The sequence below is a fragment of the Halichoerus grypus genome, chromosome 11 (assembly GCF_964656455.1).
Source record: "Halichoerus grypus chromosome 11, mHalGry1.hap1.1, whole genome shotgun sequence".
Classification (NCBI taxonomy): Eukaryota; Metazoa; Chordata; class Mammalia; order Carnivora; family Phocidae; genus Halichoerus; species Halichoerus grypus.
The window spans coordinates 28,559,180-28,581,227 of record NC_135722.1 but is presented as its reverse complement, the minus strand read 5'-3'; the positions used below and the strand labels follow the sequence as shown (position 1 = coordinate 28,581,227).

The 22,048-nt window shown below is 41.2% G+C and overlaps 1 protein-coding gene across 9 annotated transcripts in view; it reads right to left on the bottom strand.

Annotated features, from left to right (window-relative positions):
• MPPED2 (metallophosphoesterase domain containing 2) overlaps positions 1-22,048 on the bottom strand; it is a 170,516-nt gene that overhangs the window by 78,436 nt on the left and 70,032 nt on the right. For all 9 annotated transcript variants that reach the window (XR_013442382.1, XM_078058272.1, XM_078058269.1 and 6 more), the window contains exon 4: positions 7,872-8,097. Coding sequence is in view for 8 of the 9 variants with exons in the window: in XM_078058272.1 (XP_077914398.1) it covers positions 7,872-8,097 (226 nt within the window). In the remaining variant the exon portion in view is untranslated. The remainder of the gene's footprint in view (positions 1-7,871; positions 8,098-22,048) is intronic.

Sequence of the window (22,048 nt, the reverse complement as noted above, 5' to 3'; positions counted from 1 at the left end):
AAAGAACTTTCTGAGCGCCCAGCTGGTCTAGCTTCCTACCAAACTCACACTTTACACTACCTACTTTTGCTGCAGCTTCAAGAAACAGTTTTCAACTCTAATAGAAACTTCTACAGTTGCTCCTAGCCTGGGGATAAGGCATCTGAAGTACAGAAATGATAAGAAAGAACCTAAAAATACTGTTGGAGTCTTCCTCTGAAAACTCTCACTGCCTTCAAGGTTAGGTTTGTCCAACTACTCCCATTCCTCACCTTTTTATTAAACATTGCTCACCTGGAGAGACGTTCTACTCTCTATATTTATGAATGTTCAGGATGGATCTAATAGGAACAAAGCTCACAAACATAGTTTAGTGCTCTGTTTTGTTCCATTTTGCTCTACCATCTCTAGTCCTCCTGATAGATTCATGGCTATGCTTGATCTCATATTGGAAATATTCTGTCCTTTGCAACTCATGACTCCTCTACCTTCAGTCTGTCGGCGACAGACATGTCTCTACCACCACCGCCCTCCTTCATTCATTCAGCTGATACGGACTGAGCACCCACTGGGCTCCCCGAGGGGACGCAGAGAACAAAGCTGACAGGGACCCTGCCCTCATAGAGCTTAGAGCCACCGTATCATCGCCTTCCATCCCCCAGCAGCGACTGTGGTTGAAAAGGAGCCTGTTCGTGTTATACGAGAAAATGAAAGAATGGCCAGCAGCCAGCCAGCCGGCTGGGTCTCAGTGGTAAGGGCCAGGGCATGCATGCTCCCTGGAGCCTGGGGTGTGGACCCATGCGAGGCAGGCCTGACCTCAGCAAGGGCACACTCCCAGCACTGCCTTCTTGTTGCATATGCGGAGGGCTGCGGTATTCCTCAGCCGCTACCTGGTGCCACAGAGGGAAAAAAGCCACAGGCACCCAATACTTACTCCCCGCGGATGTGTGTGCAAAGGAATCTTGAGTCATCTCTACGGAGCAGAAGGACCAGAAGGAGGTGATCCATGTCTTATGACACACTGAGACATAGATTTTTCACAGAAAACCCTAGATTCTGTAGCTCGTCAGGCAAACAAATATTGGATCATTCCTTTAACTGTTTCCTCAATATCCTACTTTCCCCCTAGGAGCACCTTACTCAGAATCCTGAGAGCTCCTGAAGAGTATTAGCCTGGATTTCTGTGTGCCCCTTCTGCAACTAGATGGAAAAAGCTAAGCTCAGGTCAAGGAGTAGAAGGACATCTGGTTACTAGGATATCCCAGTTTAGTCTAAGGAGCTCCGCATAGGAAGGCTGGATTCTAGTCCTTTTTCTCCCCAATCCCTTTGGGCAAGTCACCATCTCTGTCAAAAATTCTATCTAGGCCTCCTCTGGCAAAAGGAGGCAATACTGAGCAGCACCTGACATAAAGGCACTTGTAAATGCTGCTATTATTAATTATTGTTATTAATACATACTCTGCTTGCTTCAATCATTTAGAATTATTTTTTAACTTAAATTTTAATTATTTAGAATTGTTGTGAAGCCCAACTGAGAGAATACATGGGACAGTTCTCTGAGTGAAGTCATCATCCACATGTGAGGTTATTATTGTCATTTGCTAGTTGAGGTCATCTCTCAGAACGTGCAAGCAAAAATTTAATTTATGCCAATAGCTGATATTAAGCATATGTGAATGCACGCAAACATTTCTATGCCCCCCTCCACATTCTTTTACACAGCTACCACCGACACGTCAGATAAAGGCATCAGGACAGACTTTAAGGGTCTGGATGGAGCAGGGTGGAAAGGTATTGAGTGTGATCCAACAGCACGGGCCCTGCATAAGCCGGCTTCAGAATTGCTACTTACTGATATGGCTATGAATGGGACGTAGAAAGCAAAGTGATCGGTTTTGCTTTCTCCTTTTTCAAATAAACAGGGCACTTGTTAAACCAGAAGTGAATCTGATCCCACGCAGCTTTAAGAACAGTCAGCTGCATTCTGGAACAGGCAAAAATGTAAACAGAGCCTGTAACCCTAGAGCAGGGCAGAACACCCATAGGTTTCATATGGGAGAGTCTATGGGCCCCGTGCCAAGAAAAATGAAATGTTACCCTGGGCCTTTAAACAGAATCATGTAAAAGCAGAGTGCATATTTGTTTAACACATACACAGACCTTTTTCTGTGCGAGTACCTTTCTGAACCCTCCTGAATAAAAGCTGGAATCCCTGGGACAGTGGTAGGAACCAATACTGTTTGTACATTCCTGTTCTTTAGCATGAAAGGACTTTCCTGCTGAACATGGAGAGGTTTCTTTCTTTTCTTTTTCTTCTTTCTTCTTTCCTTTTTTTTGGCCCAAGTTAATTACAAAGTATGACTGTGAAAATAAAATAAATGAGCCCATTCCACCCATCCCCATATCTGAATTCTATCATATGAGCTGCCAATTGGTTTCCTAATCCTCTTACTCAATATCTGCTGTTAATTTGTTCACTATTTCAAGAACGTGAAGACTGTCAGCAAAATACATGATGCATTATAAAACTTATAATGGGAAATAAAAACATCTGAAGCTTTTCTGACAGGGTAAACATAAAGTACTATTGCACTGATCAGAACAAGGAAATGTGAGCAACCTTGTAGCTATTTCTGTGCAAACACAATTACAAACGCTGCAGAGAGAGGCATCAACACTTAACAACTCCCACTTTCAAAAATGCTGAGAAAATTATACCTAAATGAATGAATGGATGAACTCAACATGTTTGTGGATCTGCAATGAGGGGAGGGGAGGAGGGGAAAAAAACATCCTGCTCACCCTTCCTTGGCAGATGCAACTCAATGGGCTTTCTCTTGTTCCTGCAGCCATTTTAGAATTACACCACCTAGGCCCGATCTAATTTTCCTGCCGCAGAAGTTAAGGCACTTCCTCCACAGTTACTAAATCTGACAAATTACACCTGGATCTACTCTAACATGAAAAAGTGTGTTCTTTGTTCCTGACCTCCTGGTCAGCATCGAGATCAAATTCCTGGACATCGGAAAGCCCTGCTCATATTCATTAAAAGCCACGGGAGACCAGCCCTGCATTTCTGTTCAAGAGGGGAACAAGGTGCAGCCACCGAGGAACAATAGGACTGCTCTGCTTGGGTCGGAGCACTATGGGCTTTTTACTTTCTGCAGCTTGGCTCCTGATCAGTTAGTACCTGTATTTTTTTCGACACAGCATCTTACCATCAAAAGAGCAATTGAAACAAACAAAAAACAAAAAAACAAAAAAACAAAGGGGCTGGTCGATTTTTAAATGGTGAGTGCGTTTCCTGAAACCTGTTTGTACTAAGATGCTGGCTATAGATCCAGTAACCAAAAATACAAAGCTGATTTCAAAAATTCCACCTTCCCCCCAACCTTGGCCAGACAAACAGATTAAAATTTTGTTTCCTCCTTCAAGCCATACTCTCAGCCTTTGGAAAAGACAGAACTCAGAGTGATCATAAACAGGAAATTAGGAACCAAGGTGGTGGCAGAAAATCAACACGAGGGATACAAGAAATCCACAAGCTTTCCTGTCGTGGGACCCAAGTCCTAGGCAGACCTAACCTCCTGGCAACACGAGACCCTCTCTTTCTCCCCCAAAGAGGGACAGAAAAGCATAATAGGAGAAGTTAAGAAAAGCTGTGTCTAAACCGTTACTCCCAAAGATGCTAATACATCAGGCTTGATTCCTTTCTTCAAGATACTTGGAAGAACAAGATGGTGAAGGAATATATACAGAAGTCACAGAACCTGCCATGAGGCCTCCCGAGGCAGGGGTGCTGTCTGGATCTAGTCAGCTCTTGCCTTCCTTCCAAGGGAGCACCTTTCTTCCGGGAGAAAGCAGCACACTTACGTCTTCATCTGTGTAGGGAGACCACTGAATTTCCCCAGACCTCTTCCTCAGGAATCTAAGAAGTACCACAGTGCACTCCTACTGCAAACACACACAGATCCTTCGAAGTGTTGTGAGTTATTCTCCCCATACAGATCCCGGCTAAATTGTAAATTAGAGACATTGCTTTAATTCTCTCTCATCTTTGGGAAGCTTTCAGCTGTGCTACAAGTTAAAACAGTGTAATGAATACGGACTAGTACTCCTTTTCTATACTAAAAGCAAGTCACGATCCACATTTTTAAAATACGGGAGTTACAGCTATCTTCCTGGTGGGATGGCAGTCACCTTCGAGAAACCCATGACAGGATGGAAATCCTTCATATGAAGGGTCTTATTTTGATTTGTTTGGAAATTAAGACCATTAGTAATATCAAAATTCACTGGAAAAGCCTGGGAATCAAACTTAAACTGGTTTACATTATTTGGGGGCTGGAGTAACTAATGGGTTACTAAGCAGGCATTCACCTATGGGTGAATCTTGGGGATGGAAAAACCTAACTTCTGAAGGGAGTAAAGCTCTGGTATAAATCCACCCAAACTTTGCTTCTAGTCAAATTCTTAAGTGAAAGTGGTTACAACGTGTACAAGATATTAAAATAATCAAGCATGCCAGCAAATATGGATACTCTTTGAAAATTTTAGCTTTGGTGACTATTTAAGCGAGTGGTGGATTACAGATACTAGGGCAGACCTCGTTGGCCCTATTTTACAAAAATAGAAGTTCAGTGATTGGCTTTGTGTCACTCAATCAGCAGCGGCTGAATTTAAGCTCGAATGCACCCCATCTGACTCCCAGTCTAACAGTCTTCGTATGAAGATGGACAAAGGTATAAAGTAGATTTAGAAGACTAACCCCCCTGTAATCAGTCATAGCTCACACTCATTAGATGCTTACTCTATGCCAGGAAGTCTTTGGTGTGCTGCAGATGCATTAACTCATTTATCCTCATAGCAACCACATGGAAGAAGTAATGCTGCTATCTCCCACTTTAAAGATGAGAAAACAGAGACAGGGAGATGTTCAGAAACCCGCCCAAGGGCTAAATAAATGGGAGAGCTAGGAAAATCTGTGCTCTCTGCACAGAAAGGCTAGCACGGGCATTCCCAAATCAATGTTCAGATTATCAGCAGTTCTGGGGATATTAATTTTTTTTAAATTTTTTAATTTAAATTCAATTTAGTTAACATATACTGTATTATTAGTTTCAGGGGTAGAATTTAGTGATTCATCAGTTGTATATAACACCCAGTGCTCATTACATCAGGTGCCCTCCTTAATGCCCATCACCCAATTACCCCATCCCCCCACCCCCTTCCTCTCCAGCAACCCTCTGTTTGTTTCCTAGAGTTACAGGTCCTTTATGGTTTGCCTCCTCCTCTGTTTTCATCTTATTTTATTAATTTTAACAAAATATCTTCACAGTGAGATCCAAATTACTATACCTCCAAAATATATATTGAAACTGAAATTTGCTTTTCATCAACCTCTGTATTCTTAGTCAAAAGACAAAGTACAGCAATTCCTATGGGTGACACAAATTCCATTTAAAGATCTCCCTTATTGTAAAGAAGTGCTAGGCAGGAAATAGTTTAAACTTTCTGGAAATCACAACATGTTATGTGTAAAAACAACTTTAGGATAACATTTCAGAAGACGCATCCTGCCTACCTTCTTGATTAAACCATCTTATTAAAATAAACAATTTTTGAATGACATCAATTCTGCTCAGACATAAACATTGTCTGAAGTCTTCACGCCCCATCACATCACATATTTCTGCCATCAAAAACGGATTATGCCCCATTACATCACATATTTGAATTACTATGTGTTTAGTGTGTTTTTTTAATTTTTAAAATTTTTATTTTATTTATTTATTTTTTAAATTTGAGATGCTGCAAGATCTGCCTCACTCCCTCATTCATCACAGCCGTCAGCTGGTGTAGCTAAACCTTATCCTATACAGATTTGAATCTGCTCGGATAATGGAGGAAGTCTGTTTGCTATCATCATTTCAGCAACTATCAATCCGGAGGTGTCTCAAAGTCTGGCTTGTTCAGGAACGGCCTTCCATGTTCCGTGCCTTCGAAAGTCTTTCAAAAATCAACTTCAGGTATTAAAAAAATGATCTTAACTCCACACAGAGCTTCTCTGCCAATCAGAGGTCCTTCCTCACCTCCTGCATCGTCATTAAGAAGAGAGCTGTGAGGATGGAAAAGCTCCCTCTCTGGCCCTTCGCTCAGAAATGCTCATACCGACATCAGGCGTTACCCTGAGACCAGTTTTCAGATTACACTTGGATAGGACCAATTTCTACTGTTTGTTCTCTTGCCCTTTACCACCTGCGTATAAAAAACATTCACTGATGTACATTAGTAAAGCTGGACATCATCACTGCAGATTATAACCCCCAATTACCACACCGCTACCATCACCATCTCAGTCATACGGTGCACCCCGTAGTCAAACTCAAAACCAGGATGCTGCCACTCAGAGTCTGGGCAATCCCTGAGCAGTTACTTAATCTTTCTGTGCCTGAGTTTTTTTCACCTGCAAAATCAGAATCACAGCAGTGTCCGTTTCTTAAAGGCATTTTAAGGAAAATGAGATAAAAGATAAAAAGGCTTAGAACAATGCCTGGCATATAGTAGGTCCTCAAGTAAGCGTTCATAGTCATTGTCGGGTTGATTTTTAAATGAAATATACTTCCTGTATTCACTCATCAGTCCTTCTGGATACCAACTAGTAAAGCTAGGAAAAAAAATGATCAACTGTCGAGAAAATAACCTCAACTTTCTACTCTACAGAGAACAAACCAAACTGTCGAGTGGGATGGCCAATCTGAATTCACGCTCTTTGTCCTCTTCCAGGCTTATCTGTAAATCCTAGCACAGGGCTGGGATACTTCTCCAGGTTGGGTGAGTAAAGGTTAGTTCTTCTGCTCTATATACACACAGAGCTCTCAAAAAAGTAGATAAATAAAAATCCAAGGCTCCTCTGATATTGATCTTCTAGTCTAAAACTCCCACTTCTAGTCTAAAACTGGTTTGGAGGCTAAGTGACTTGCTCAAGTTCACATAAATACTTAGGAGCAGTACTGAGGCCAGAAAATGATCATCATTACCCTAAGCAAACCACCAGGCACTCTTCCACATCCATTATAAAACGTCACCTAATTTAATCCTCATAATAATCCTCTAAAGTAAGTACTATCTCCACTGTCTTGGAGGTGCAGAAACTGAGGCTCATCCTCTGTGAATTAACTTCTTCAAAAGCACACAAGTGACAAATGAGAGAGACAAGATCAAATGCTTCCTGTCTGGTCCCAAAGAATACGCACCTGTTTCAAGTTTTCTAGAGCTCAGTGCTAGAATTCTCAGCACTGAGCCTCAACCTGTAAATTTCAAACTGAGTGTACATCAGTCTCGTCTGGGGAGCTTTAAAAATACAAATTGCTGGGCTCTACCTCAGGAAGGAGAATCAGAGTCTCTGGGGGTATGGCTTCAAAAATCTGTACTTCTTCAGAGTTGGTCAGGTGATTCTGATGTGTAGCAAGATTTGAGAAAACCTAACCTAAGCAAGATATGAGTGTTTCCAGTGTAAAATGAGAAGGAAATGAGTTACCTAAGGCTGATGGCATGTTCAGAGTAGCTGAATCCACGTGAAGGGTCACGGTGACCTTCCCCCAAATCCTTCTGTGTCCCACAGACACACACATAGCCCCAGTCACATAAACATATGCATATCTACCAAAGCCCTACTTCCATTGATCTTGCCTAAGGAAATCTGCACCACGGTGAAAACAACAAGCACCGTTCTTTCCAGCAGTGCTAGAATCTGTGTTGTGTTGGAAATACAGCAATAAGCTTTCTTTCCACCCTTATCCTTGCCATTGAAAGCACCTACGTTTGCATCATGATTTCTTAGTGCTGAACTAAAAACAAGAAGGGGGAAGATTGTTCCAATGAGCACTTACCAAGGTGCCCCGTATATCCTGAATCCCTTCACTGTTACCTCCGAGTCTTGTAAGTAAATACTGTTTGTCAGGAGGGACTGAACGTTGTCAAAGTCCTCTGGTTTCAATTTGGACACAGAGGGGAAACGGTAGTAGTCCTGTTTAACAAGGTCTGCCATGAATTCCTTATCAAATGTCAGTTCATGATTCCCAGCAATCACTATTTTATATTCATATGGCAGGTTTCCTGAAATAAGAAAAAAGAGTACCAATTAGCACGTTCATTTCCCATCACGAAGTACAACAGCCGAGACTGTGTGATTAGCAGACAGTACACCCGAATGAAATAGCTCACGCATTCCTTTCTATTTCCATGGGAACCAAAATTTATGACTACGCCTTTATGCTAGCAAAAAAAAAAAAAAAATGACAATAAACAGGAGAGAGGAAGCTGCTAAGAAGCTTAAAAGCTACTAAGAAGACATTCAGCTTTCTAGTTCCATTTCCCTCTTCTGCATGCTAGAGATTTACCGTGATGAATCTACACTGTGATGAATCATACTTTATAATTATCCAGTGAAAAGCACTTTAATCACGATCCTTAAAAAAAGGTCTGGACTTGGTTTGGTTCTCAAAAATTAAGCCAACCAACTGTTCTTAACAACTCAAAGGACTGCCTGATTTGTAGTATATCCTTCAAAAGTATATTTGTAGTAATATCATACAAAAGACATGGCGTAGCCAAGCATTTCACAATGTACATAAAGGAAAGGAACTACAGAGTACAATTTCATATTGTAAGTTAAAATTTACCTTGTGGCTTGTGAATAAAAAGAACATTAATAATGGCCCCCTGATTAGAAGGCTAACTTTCCTCCCATTGGGATGGGAGAAGAAACTGTAAAGCTTAACCCCCTTTTAATATTTATGGTATGGAAATGTGAGTTCTCGGTGTGTGCTTTTTATGCAAAAGTTTCCCGATCAAAATGAGATAATTCTGGGAAGAAGAATGAAAGCTATAAAGGAAAACCCAAACACCAGACTTCTGCATAGATTTATAATGTTTGAATAAAGTACGGATCATACATATTAATAACTCACCGTGATGCTATAAGAACCAAAATCCAAAGGGAGATAGTGCCGGGCAGCTGTCCCCATCCTGAAATTAATGCCCTTTTCTCTTCTTTGTCATTACCCATCCCTCAAGCCTCACTGCAGAGCTGCTGCTCATTTTATTTTATTTCATTTTATTTTAGGGGAGAAAAGGGTGGGGCAATGGTGCCTATAATTCCAGCTTCCTGAGACTCCTGGGTCCAATGCAAAATTAATGTTTCCTGCTATTCCAGGAAGAATGAAAGTTACCACTAGCAGGAAATTGAATACACTTGTTGTAGGAATTGGTCCTTACCAGCAAGCCAGAGTCAATGATTTAATTAATGAAGCTTAGTGGGGAGGAAAATTATATTTTGGGGGTGGGGGCAAGTTTTGCCATAGGTATTTGGACCTCAGCAATGCAAACTGCAGAGACTATGCTGTGAAGTCCTCAATCTCAGCAGCGCACTGCAAACATATTTGCTAATATTGAAACTTTTTTTTTTTTAAAGAGAGCAAACGCCAGTGGGGGTGAGGGGCAAGGGCAGAGGGAGAGGGATAGAGAATCTTAGGCAGGCTACGTGTTCAACATGGACCCCGATGCGGGGCTCGATCTCACAACCCTGAGATCATGACCTGAGCCAAAATCAAGAGTCGGACGCTTAATCGAATGAGCCACTCAGGCGCCCCTGAAATGATTTTTAAGATCACCAGAATATGCTCTGTAATGCTATTTTCTTTAGCTTTCAATTTTTAGGTTTCTATCAGTAATGAAATTGCATCTATAACACATGGTTTAATAGGGAGGCTTAAGAAAGAGATGAAAGCAGTCAGAAAATAACACCGCAGGAAGCAGAAACCACAAGCATCGTGGCCAAGCGTCAATGGATATCCTTGACTACTAGTGCACAATGCTGTTCGACGTGCTTTTGGCCTCAGTTATGTGTAAGGCTGTGCTAAAGAGCTCACAGAAAATAGGAAGCCCCTCTCAAATGTATGTTTTTGCAAGTTTATAATGTGCACTAGCATAAGGCAATAAGGAGTGTGATGTATGTTGCAAGCTACTCGGATAGAATTATATTTTGCACAATTCCCTACACTTAAGATACAGTTGAGAGATGTATTAACAGGCCATAAATCCCCGACACCACGCACACTGGAAATTTGTGAGATGCCCCACGACTTTAACATCATGGCTCTGTGACCCCCTTTGGCCTGATACTGCACCCCCAGAGTCACCTGTGCCCCCAAAGCCAGAATGGGCTGACACATTTTCCTTGACAGTAATCTCAAGGCAGGTCGGACCTGCATGAGTCTTTGAGCAACTCTACTTGTACAAGTCATGCTATAGCTGCCCAGTTCCGTTTTAATCATTCATGATGATGGACTCACTGTAAGCCTTTCTTTATGCACCACTGCTCTTGCAAGAAGGCTTAGCTTCTCACTTTTTCCATTTTAGAGTTTTGGTTCAGGAATGGCATGAGTGAGACTGAGAAACAAGGCAAAGGAAGTATATTTTCCCTCTTTGAGCCATTTTTTTTTTTTTTTAGAGAAAGTGAAACTGCTGCAAAGTAAATCTTCTTCAGGGAGACAGGTCTCTTCAGTGTCTTTTAAATCAAATTTTGGAGACTCAGCATAAAGAAGTAGCCACCAAAATGGAGAGCCACGGAAACAGTGGTGATATTTACACACTGCCAACAAATTCGTCTCTTTCTGAGACTCCAGAAGTAGCTTCCAGCTTTCATCCTCTGTTACCTATGTTAGGACACTGTCTGACATATATTTATATATATGTAATTTTTATATATACAATTTTTATATGTAATTTTTTCTGAACTGACCTTTCATTTATTATCTGCCAACCTTTGTTTTATATGAAAAGTGTAAGCAGGGCAGCTGACAAATCTGTTACTTGATGGTATTTTTTTTCGAGGTTAATTTGGAAGGCTCTGCAGGCAAGCTCGAAACTTCTTGGTATTCATATAGCATCATTTAAAAATTGTCAGACAAAGAGGTGCCTGCCTTGATCCATTTTATTCAGATCAGGCCATTGAAGTTGACCTGCCTGAATAAAAAAACCCGAGACTATATACAGTTATTCTAACATGGAAAAATTCTTGCTTTGAATGACCTAAAGAGCTCTAACTAAGCATTCCATCTTTCCCAAGACATGCTATATGTTCTACAAGCGATATACAAGATTATTTTAGGTGGAATGGAGATAAACTTTTGACAAAACGTCAAATAGTTCTGTATGTTTTAAAAATGCATATTTGGAAAAATACAATATGACAGTACAAATAATGATATATGGCTTCATTTTTGGTTTCTGTTTTTCGTCTCTACTTTCATTTTTCTATTTTTACATATAAAATAGGAGATGATTTAAAGAAAACTATCGAGCAGATAATAATACAGACGATTCACAAGTATGGCAAAGTGATGACTATAGCAAGTAAATAAACGAAATGTGGGAAATTAGCCCATCTTCTCATGTTTCTAATAACTGGCCTCTTGATCTCATTCTTCCCACTCTCACTGGCGCTTTAATTTTCCAGACATCTATTTTTGATATTTTGGGTATCTCTGTCTCTATTTAATCCTCCTTCTTAATGAGTTTTTGTTTACCAAACCCAAGAAAACAAAAACAAGCAGCCATGACACACACACACACACACACACACCTCTCACATACAATCCTAAGCCACGCTTATTTTTGAGATGCTTCTTCATTTCACATCTAAACTTTTGGAAAGAGGATTCCAGAAGCTTGCAGCTGGTAGGCCAAATACAGGCCACAGATGTATTACAGTTGGCCCTCAATGCTGTTTTGTGTTTTGTTTTGTTTTTAAATTGAACTAACATTTAGAAATCAGGAGATGTCATGCAAAAAATTCTGATTTTCTAGCTACTTTTGGAAAATCAGAAGACCAGTCAATACTGACCTTCATCCAGTTGGCCACAGACCTTTCCACTCCCTATGACTTCTCACACCTGGCCCACTTACCACGTTTGTGTTGCCTGATGGTCCCCTCTGTTATCAGAATTAGCAACTTAAGAGACACGTGGTCACTCAGAACTTAGCCCATGCAATCTGGCTTGTGCTTCTATTCTCTTCCCAAAGCTTTCCCAGAATGTCAATAGTAACTTACTAAGAGCCAAAGCCCAAACATTTTCTCACTTCTCATCTCCATGGATCATACCACAGTGACATCCCTGTCCCTCAAAGTCTCTACCCCCTTGACACTGGATGTTGTGCTCCCCGGTTCTCCTCCTCCCTCTGTTGCATTTCTTTTCCTTCGTCTTCTTCCTCAGCCCCCTTTGCCTCCTGTCTCATTCTCATTGACTCATTACATTCTCCCTCTTCATCTTTACTTCTATGGATATTAGTTAATATTTTCTTACAGTATGTCTCACCCTATTCTATTCTCTGTGATTCAATTTTAAACTATTACAATTTAAACGATGGAGGCAGCATAAGGTTAAGGGCAGGGACTCTGCTGCAGGCTTCACCACACATTGGCTGCATGACCTTGGACGGAGTCCTTATGTTCTCTCAAGTGTGCTAGCAAAATGAGGATAATAACTGCACCCACCTCATAACCTGTGCTCAAGATAAAATGAGATAAAGTTTCTAAAGCACATGCACGGTATGGACTAAACAATCGGTGCATGTTAATTATTTTTTTACTCCATTTTTCTTAGTTTTGCTTTTTGCATGTGACTTGTCTCCCCCCTAGACTGTGAAATCCTTAAAGGTATGGATCATGGCTTGTGGCTTCATATTTGACCCAAAGTACCCAGTTCCATACCTTCCAAAGGGCAGGCACATGAGTACTATTTGCTGAATAAGTGGAAGAATGAACGAACTTCTGCAATATTTGCCAGGAGCTTTCTTAGGAGAATTATAGAACCTGAGCTTGTCATCTTGGGATATGACAAAGTTTAACCGCTGTCACATTGTCCTCCAGAGACACTCAGAATTTACCCAGTTTAAGCCTCCGGAAGTGTCCCATTCTCTGCCCCCAAATTCAGTCTAGCCAGAAAAATCTCTAACAAACCATTTTTTTAACTGGCCTTTTCCTCAAATTTAAATGGGGGAAAATAATACTACCTCCCCCCAAGGTGTGGTACACATTAAACAAGATGCTGCATGTAAAGAACTTGCACAGTACTTAACACGTCAGGATGACTCAACAGATATTAGCTGTGATGTAATGGTTGTTATAATGATTACCCTTCCCAGGTGCCATCCAAGAAAATATTCGTTGATCCACAAATTGGATCACTCTCTGGTCACAGTGTCTCAAGGTCACTGCTCCCAAGGGAAAACATCTGAGATGGAAAAGAGAACTTTGATTTTTCAGAGGCAGGGGCTGGAGTGGTCTAATGTGTCCTTCAAGTCAACAAAAGTATTATTAGGGTCACAAAGGCATCTGGATCTACATGGCATGGTGGGTGGGCCTAAGAGGCCTTCAACCTGCACACGGATTGCTTCTGTCAAGATGATTCTAACCTTGCAAAATGTGTCTCCTGAACACACCACTTCTTTCCTCCTTCTGTTACCCAGTTACCCATCACTTCTGGTATTTACTGACTGCTGAAAAATGTGCCAGGATCAGCCTCTCACTCACAAATGAATGGAATAAACCATGACTGATAACATCTCTCCAGAGGGACTACTCACCTGGAATATCCCTAATATCCTCCTAGAATCAGATGCTATATACGATCTCTATATACTCAGTAATTAGAGAGGAATAGAAAGTCTAGAAAAGTTTCAGATCTCCAGTTATGCACATGTCTGATAAATCCACAACAACTTTAAAGCAGACCAACAGTGAATTGTGTCAAGGTCAGCCTCCCTTCCGTACCAAACTCTGGACAATTCGTGTGTGACTTAAAGCGGCTCCCATGAATCACAACACATGACCCCAGCAGGCTCTTCAGAGACAGCCTCATCTGGTGATTTGAAAGCTGTGTTCCGTGAGCCTCCCCAGGGCTGGAGCAGGGCCACGTGAGGAAAGAGACAAGGGCAGAGGCGAGTGACCCGTTCCCGCGTTCACCACAGCCGTACTGCTTTCCTTTCCTTTACAATTTGGGGAAAGATTTCGTGTGAAGACTTAGCCCTGGCTTAAAAATATTCAACCGAAAAACCTCTGGTTTATCCAATTCCATTTCCCTGATGAAAAAAACGGAGTGCCAGAGAGGTGCTGCCACTTGCTAAGCTAAATCATGGGCCACATTGGAGGCAGAAGTGGGACAAGAATAGCTCTTCTGTCCCCCACGCTAGTTTTCTTTCAGGTGATCCCAAATTTTTAAGACTCTTATGAAGTTTGGCTAGGTCTGACCCACCTCTTACATGACTCCTCCTCATACCATTCGTCCATCTATGGCGATCCTTTTCCCTAGATCTAGGCAGCGGTGGCCCTTTCTGTTTGTATCACAAAATAGAACTGGCTACGTCATGGAGTTCTCCTCCAGGGGTCATGAAGCAGTTTCACCTTCACACTATGACAACACACATTCTGGCTCAACTAAGGCATTCCCCAAATGCTACTGCAGCTGTGGGTGTAATTTCTTACCCACCCGCTCTCAGAAGAATTTGGGAGCCTACCCAAGGAAGGGAAGGTCATGGCCTTGGGAAGGAGAAGGAAAAAAGGTCCTGTGCCCAACTTTATGCAGGGTCCCAGAATTTAAAAACATGTTGGCTATATTATAAGAACTAAGATGAGACTTTGACAGGGGAATAGTAGTCCAAGATAATAAACCCAAATGCCTACAGGGACTAGATAAGTAAATAAAAAATGTGAATTGGACTAGGTAGAAGTAATAGAGGGTGGTGAGGACCAGCACCCGTGTGTATCACCATTTAAAAATAAATATATATAAGCACTGCTTTGGCCAAACAAGATTCCTTGCTAGCTTGCCCCCCCCCCCAATAAAAGTTAATGTCCCTCAAAATTAAGTATCATACAACTGTGACCTATTTTTCTGCCACAAATAATTATAGGATATATTCCTCTAGAAAATTTGAGTTCCAGTCAAATCAAAATCCAAAGTCAATTCCAGAATAGTCACTTTTCTTGGGAATCTCCCTACCACCTGCAAGAAGATGACCCCTGCCGCATATTCTCTATTCCTCATGAATGGTGAGTATGGGAAACGGGGGTAACCAAAATGGCCATTAGGTTGTGGCAAATGCCAAATACTGCTTTTCCCATGCCCCATTTTTTATCAGGGATCTGATGAGCAAGGCTAACTGACTGCTATCTCCTATTTATTTCTACTAAAACTGAGGGAAACAAAAACCCAGAGTACAATAGCAGTTCTTTGTGAAGGAGAACATCCCAAAGCAAACATGGCTTGCCAGGTATCGTGGGTAAGAGAAAACCTAAGTATATAAAGGTGACAAATTTCAAGATCTCCAATCTCTAGGCCCACTCCCCTCTATACCCTTAAATTATAGGCTTTGAAAATATATAAAGAAACCAAAAATGTGTAGCATAACTCTCATATTAAATAAAGTTTATTATGCAGCAAGAAGAAAACACAGAGATGACGAGAAAAGAGAACCTGCTGTAGCTTCCAGATACCCAGGAAAATCAAACTCACAAGGCACAAGCTTCAGGCCTACTTTCCCTTTCCAGTATGCTAGAAAAAAAAAAAAAAAAACTAATCTATGAAATGAAAAAAGAATAAAACAGATATATAGCCAGACCTATTATCACGGGACTGTTTCTAAACAAAAGAGATACATTATAATTCAATCACATTTCTGAAACCTTCAACCTGCGTGGGGGCAGTGCCAGGGGCCTGTTTTGAAACACTGCTCCCTAATGCCAGTGTTATAAAAGGACCCTGTTATACACCCAAGGTGGATAAAAGGCAATTTTTTTCTGTTTAAAATTATTATTGTATTTTTAATATCATGACTTCAGCGGAGAGGGAAAATGTTCAAACTCTTCAAGTCTCTATTCCACTGAGAACTAAGAGTAACCTGGGCTTGAAAACTGTTCAAGCAGAAAATTTTGCAGGAGGATGAAAAGAAATAAATAATAATACCAGTGGCTAGGAGGATGGAAGAACTATGATGCTCTGGGATGGACTAAGGAGAGTGTCATAGACATTCCTTCCCTGGATTATGGGGGGCTGATAGCTGAGCAGGGCTGAGCTGAGCCTGGAGGCAGGGAGAAGACTGTCAGCTACAAGCGGGCAGAGCCCACCTTTCCCCACTGTTCTCCCAGCATCTAGAAAAATGCTTGGCATTTAGTTGGTGCCCACGGCCTACTTGTTAAATGAATCAACGGACCTCCGGCAATCCCTCTCGGCTCCACAGTTTGCACTCACTTGCCTGGGCTGCAAAGCCACCAGAAACATTCAATCAGGGCAAGCTCCGTCTCTGACCTCAGTCTGTCCCCCGTCAGGCTCCATTAATTTTCACAAGTCCTGACAGCTCTAACGTTAATACTCACACTTGCTGATGGAGCCACACAGCAGGTTCAGACTGCTACCTTCTCCTCTGAAACTCATGCATTAGGGTTTCTTCCATGCTTGCAATGGGAAACCAAGTCTAAGAAATATTAAACACAGAAAACTATATTACAATAATGTCAGGGTTGAGCCGGAAACCCAGGAGAATGAAAGGAATGCTGAGTGAAAGCCCGGGTCCAACTGCAGGAATTAGGGCTAGCGTAAGAAGCCACAGCTGAAACGCTCCCTCCTCCTCTTCTTCAGCCTCCTCCATAAAAAGAATCCCAAAGTACCAAAGATGCTGTAAGCCTTAATCCATACAAAGGAGACAAAAGTCTATCCCCCGCCCAGGAAAGCAGACCCCTTCTGGACCTGAACGGTCATCAGTATATGGCACTGAGCAGTATAAACCACAAGTGAGCAGGCTCTGTTAGGACCCATAATGACTAAAGACATAAAAACAGCTCAGAGATTTGATTGTGGCTCAGCAGCAACTTGTTTGCATGTGTTCCCTGTCTCAACCATAACCTTAATCCAACATAACTTCTTGTGATTTAAACACATATTCAGGCACACACACTCATTCACACTCATACATGTTAGAAGGTAACTATAAGGTAGTAAAAACAAATGACAATATCTTTTTTGTTTCCCAACTGAGTATCTCTAAGTTGCCACCCAGACCAACATGGCACATTCTACGTATGAAGATGTGGCGGTGCACTGTCCACTGAAATCCAGCTCCAATTATACTCGAGTATTACCATCCGGCTGGACAACTACAGCCACAGGTAGCTTCCTCACTTCACACTCTCACTGACAAGTGCAGGCCTTGGCTTGTTGAGAAAGATTTATACCCCGTACAACAAATTTCAGCGGAACACTCAGAATATCTCCTTAAAGACCCTTTCATCGACTTCCTCAAGCTTCAGAAAACTGGATCCAAATCAGGGTTCCACTGGACAGTCACAAGAAGAACTGGTCAAGACACTGTCAATCTCATCTAAAACAGCTGGTGCATGTTTCATTCAAACGTACTGGAATGTAGGGATATACAGCGTGATGGGAAGATCATGGGCTGTGGAGTCAGACCGATTTGGGACCAAGTTTCTGGTTCTGGCACTTACTTTATCTCTGAAACTCAAAAACCTCAAACTTAAAACATGCTCTTTCACCTCCATATTACTCATCAGAAAAAAATGAGGATAATTGTACAACCTACACGACAGAGTGGATGTGCACACCGAGTGAGATCAGGAAAGGATCTAATATGAACCTGACACATAAACGATAATTATTAACATCATAATTTTTACCCTGTCTTCTGTTATGCATTGTAACCTCATTCAGGATAAGGGGCCCATCTCCAACTTCCTACCACCTTAAAAGAGTATTCCACAAATATCTTTAATAAACTAGTAGTGTTGACTGGCAAAATCTATGGTGAGCTGAAGAATATTGTTTTTTCCCCCACAAAGCCTTTAAAAAGCAACTGAGAAAAGGTGCTCCTTCCAGCATTAATCATAAAACGAGTGGCAATTATTATACTGAATAATTAGAAGAACAAATGCAATCCTATGTTTACATTTTCAGACATTAAATATGCTAAAAATCAAATTAAATAAAAATAACACTGATATAAAGACCATATTCTTTAAAAGAAAGAACACTTTTGGGCACCTGGGTGGCTCAGTTGGTTAAGCGACTGCCTTCACCTCAGGTCAAGATCCCGGAGTCCTGGGATCGAGTCCCACATCGGGCTCCCAGCTCAGCGGGGAGCCTGCTTCTCCCTCTGACCCTCTCCTCTCTCATGGTGTTTCTCTCTCTCTCTCTCTCCCACTCTCTAATAAATAAATAAATAAAAATCTTTAAAAAAAAAAAGAAAGAACACTTTTAGAGAATTCTGAATTCCCTCTCCACCTTAACCCTTCAAATAGTAATAAAAAATCTTTTTTTCTAATAAATATTATTATTTTTGCTTGCTAAAATAATGTTTGGGCAGATGCATGCAGGATTTCAGTGTGCAATGATTCCAGGGGGCTGGTCCACAGAAGCCAGAACAGAGGGTTGACAGTGGAAATAAAATCTCTGCCTTAACAGCACCACTGGGGCTAGATGAAAATGGTCTTCTAGAACTTGATTAAAACTAAATTGAAAAAGAACATATTTGGCTAATATTACATTAGACTAAAATATAGAAATGAACCCTAATATTCTCAAAATCTAATAAGAAAAAGCCATCTCAATTTCCAAACTTTCAAAAGCATCTTCTTTAAATGCATCACAGATCAATTTACATGGTACTTTTACCAATAAGCAAAACCAAATCACAGGTTCCAATTGGCTTATATTGGAAAGTATAAGAGCAAATGCTAGAAAATGCAATTACTGCAAACAAACTCCATTTTCTCCCCTCTGAAGGGAATTTCAGAGAATATTTTATTGCCATCAAATAATATTTCTGAAGGCATCAATACACAATTCTATTTTCTTTTCAGAGTCCCTACTCACTGGATAATCTAATCCACTCTACAGAATATCTTGAAATTTAGAGAAGAGCCCAGGAAAGGGAATATTACCTTGCACACACATCCTATGTCAATTTTAATAATGTGCAATCTGGACAGGACACTGCACAAAGCAAAATTTAGGATCCAATAAAATTGACTTTTCCTATTTTATAATTCAAAGTTTTGATGAAACATTTCAAGGATAAAATTTTAAAAGAAATCTCTCAGGGAAGGTTATTTTGATCAAGAGTGACAGTGATGAGATGGAGGAAATGGAGACCACGTTCATTTCCTCTTCCGTTTCTGCTCCGCTCCCCCCCCCCCCGCCAACTGGCAAAATTTCCTATTAATAAGAATTCCAGATAATCAGGAGCTACAAAGTAGACTTTCTGGGGGTTATGAAATCATGAAGTGTACCAGTGATAAGGTTTGGTTTCCTTGAAACACCAGTACCAAAAATCTCTGATCTCTTTCCTTAGGTACAGTTTTGCAGCCTCATGCCACAAGCCTCCCCTCTGGGATAAAATAGTACAAAGTAGTATAATTCTTTAGGAAGAAACCATTTTTGGAAAGTCTATTATGGCCCTTGGAGGTCCAAGGTTCCAGGAAGTGGAGTTGGAGGTCTATTTCCCTTTCCCATTTTTATTCCTTTCCCATATGTCATGGGTCTGAATGTTTATGTCCCCTCAAAATTCATACGTTGAAATCCTAATCCCCCATTGTGATGGTATTTGGAAGTGGGACCTTTGGCAGGTGACTGACTGGTCATGAGGGTGGAGCCCCCACGAATGGGATTAGTGCCCTTATAAATGAGACCCTCCAGAATTCTCTAGCTCCTTCCACCATGTGAAGAAACAGCAGGAGGGCATTATCTGTAAACCAGGAAGAGGGCTCTCACCAAAAGACTGTGCTGGTGCCTTGGTCTTAGACTTTTTAGCCTTCCAAACTGTGAGAAATAAATTTCTGTTGTGTATAAGCCACCCAGTCTGTGGTACTTTGTTATAGCAATCTGAGTGAAATAAGACATCATGGTTTTCTAGTTTCCAGAGATCTAGCCCTCAATATCTTAAATCTACAGTTCAAGACAAATTGACACTGGTCTTCCTAAGTCCATGTTTTCTCATAGTGTGCTTAAGGCATATGGTGTTCTTTACAGCTCTCCTTAAATTCAATTAAATATGTTAAGGAGTCCAGGTAATCACGGCACAGTTGGAGAGCGTACTCATCCGCTGAACGCTGTTCCCAGCAAGACAATAAAATGAAAAAAGAGCAGAAGTGGTCAAATGTTCTGAATATTTGAAGTCAGGTAAACACACACTGCTTTAGCCTTAAATTTTCCATTAAAAGTACATGTCCATTTTTCTCCCCATATCATACACACCCAGGCCCTCTGACAAGGTATGGATTTCCCCTCCCTTTAGGTTTGCATCTTTTATGAGCTGAATTGTACCCCTCAAAATCCATATGATGAAACCCTCACTCTCAGTACCTCAAGCATGTGACTGTACTTGAAGACAGGGCCTCTAAAAAGGTGAATAAATTGAAATGAGGCCATAAGGATGGGCCTTAATCTGATCTGATTGCTCTTCTTATAAGAAGAAAATAATAGGGATGCTCAGTTGGTTAAACATCTGCCTTCGGCTCACGTCATGATCCCAGGGTCATGGGATCAAGTCCTGCATCGGGCTCCCTGCTCAGAGGAGAGCCTGCTTCTCCCTTTGCCTGCTGCTTACCCTGCTTTGCGCGTGCTCTCTCTCTCTCTCTGACAAATAAATAAAATCTTTAAAGAAGAAGAAGAAAAAAAATATGGACCAGGAATGTGCTCCCACATGAAAAGCCACAGCAAGAAGTTGGCCATCTACCAGCCTCCAAACCTACTGACACCTTGATCTTGGACTACTAGGAACTGACAGAACGGATAGAAAATAAATTCTGTTGTTTAAGGCCCCCAGCATGTGGTATTTTGTTATAGCACCCCTAAGAAACTAATACATCTTACTATAAGGAAGACTTTGCTTAATCCATCCTACATACTAAAGCTGAGGTGATCTTATCAGAATACAAATCCAATCATATATTCCTTCCATACACTTACACATTCACCCACTTGAAAATCCTCCCAGACTCCCTATTATTGTCTACGGACCAGAGGCCAAACTCCCTGTGTGATGTGTGTAACTCTTTGTCACCTGGCCGCTTCAGCCACTCCTCCACTCATACACTGGGCTCTGGGCTTGCCAAGTGCTTGCAGCTCATAGAATGAGAATGTGTCCACAGGGATCTTTCTCCCACTTGACCATGGACCTCAGGAGGATCGTCTATATTTTACTCATCTTTGCATTCTCAGCAGACTTCAATAATTATTTATCAAACAAATGAATGAGTGAATGAAGAATGATTTTATCCTGGCTAAGAATCATGTGGATATGAGTAGTTAGCACCTCAATTTTGGATTCTGGATGGCCTTAAAGTGTGACAAATCCTATTTATCTTTTATCCTCAGATGGCACCAATTGAATACGTCATGAAGTATACTATTCATTTGCAATTGAGAAGCTAAGTCTAATTTTAAAAATCTTTTATAAGGAGACTTGGTTGTTGTTGTTGTTGGGGAAGGCAAAGAGATTGGCCTGCACATAGTAAGGACTCAGTTTTGTTGAATGAGTGAACAAATAAATGGATGAATAAATGAAAGAATGAACTATACACACCATACAAATAATGTGTTTCAATTTCAAAACAGAAGGGAATTACTACTGTTGCACGGTTAACATTACTCATTTAAAGATTTTTCCAACCTTTGTTCCCAGGATTGGGTAGCTCAGAGGAGATAATCAATACTGGAGTTAATGGAATAGCCATTCATTATTTGAGGAAGGTGTCTGTATTTCTTCTTCACTGTATCCCTTCATCTGAAAGTTCTTACCCATAGGCCTCTCAGGCAAATCACTGCTGTTTTGACAGCTGGTTTTCCCGAGGCCACTCTTTACAAATGAGCCTACTGCCTGGGCCAGACAGGACATGTGTGTGCATCTTCTCAGGACCCCAAGTCACTGGGTCACATGAAAGAATCCACACTAACATACTTGCAGGGCCAGCTTTTTCCCTTTGCTTCCTACAGAA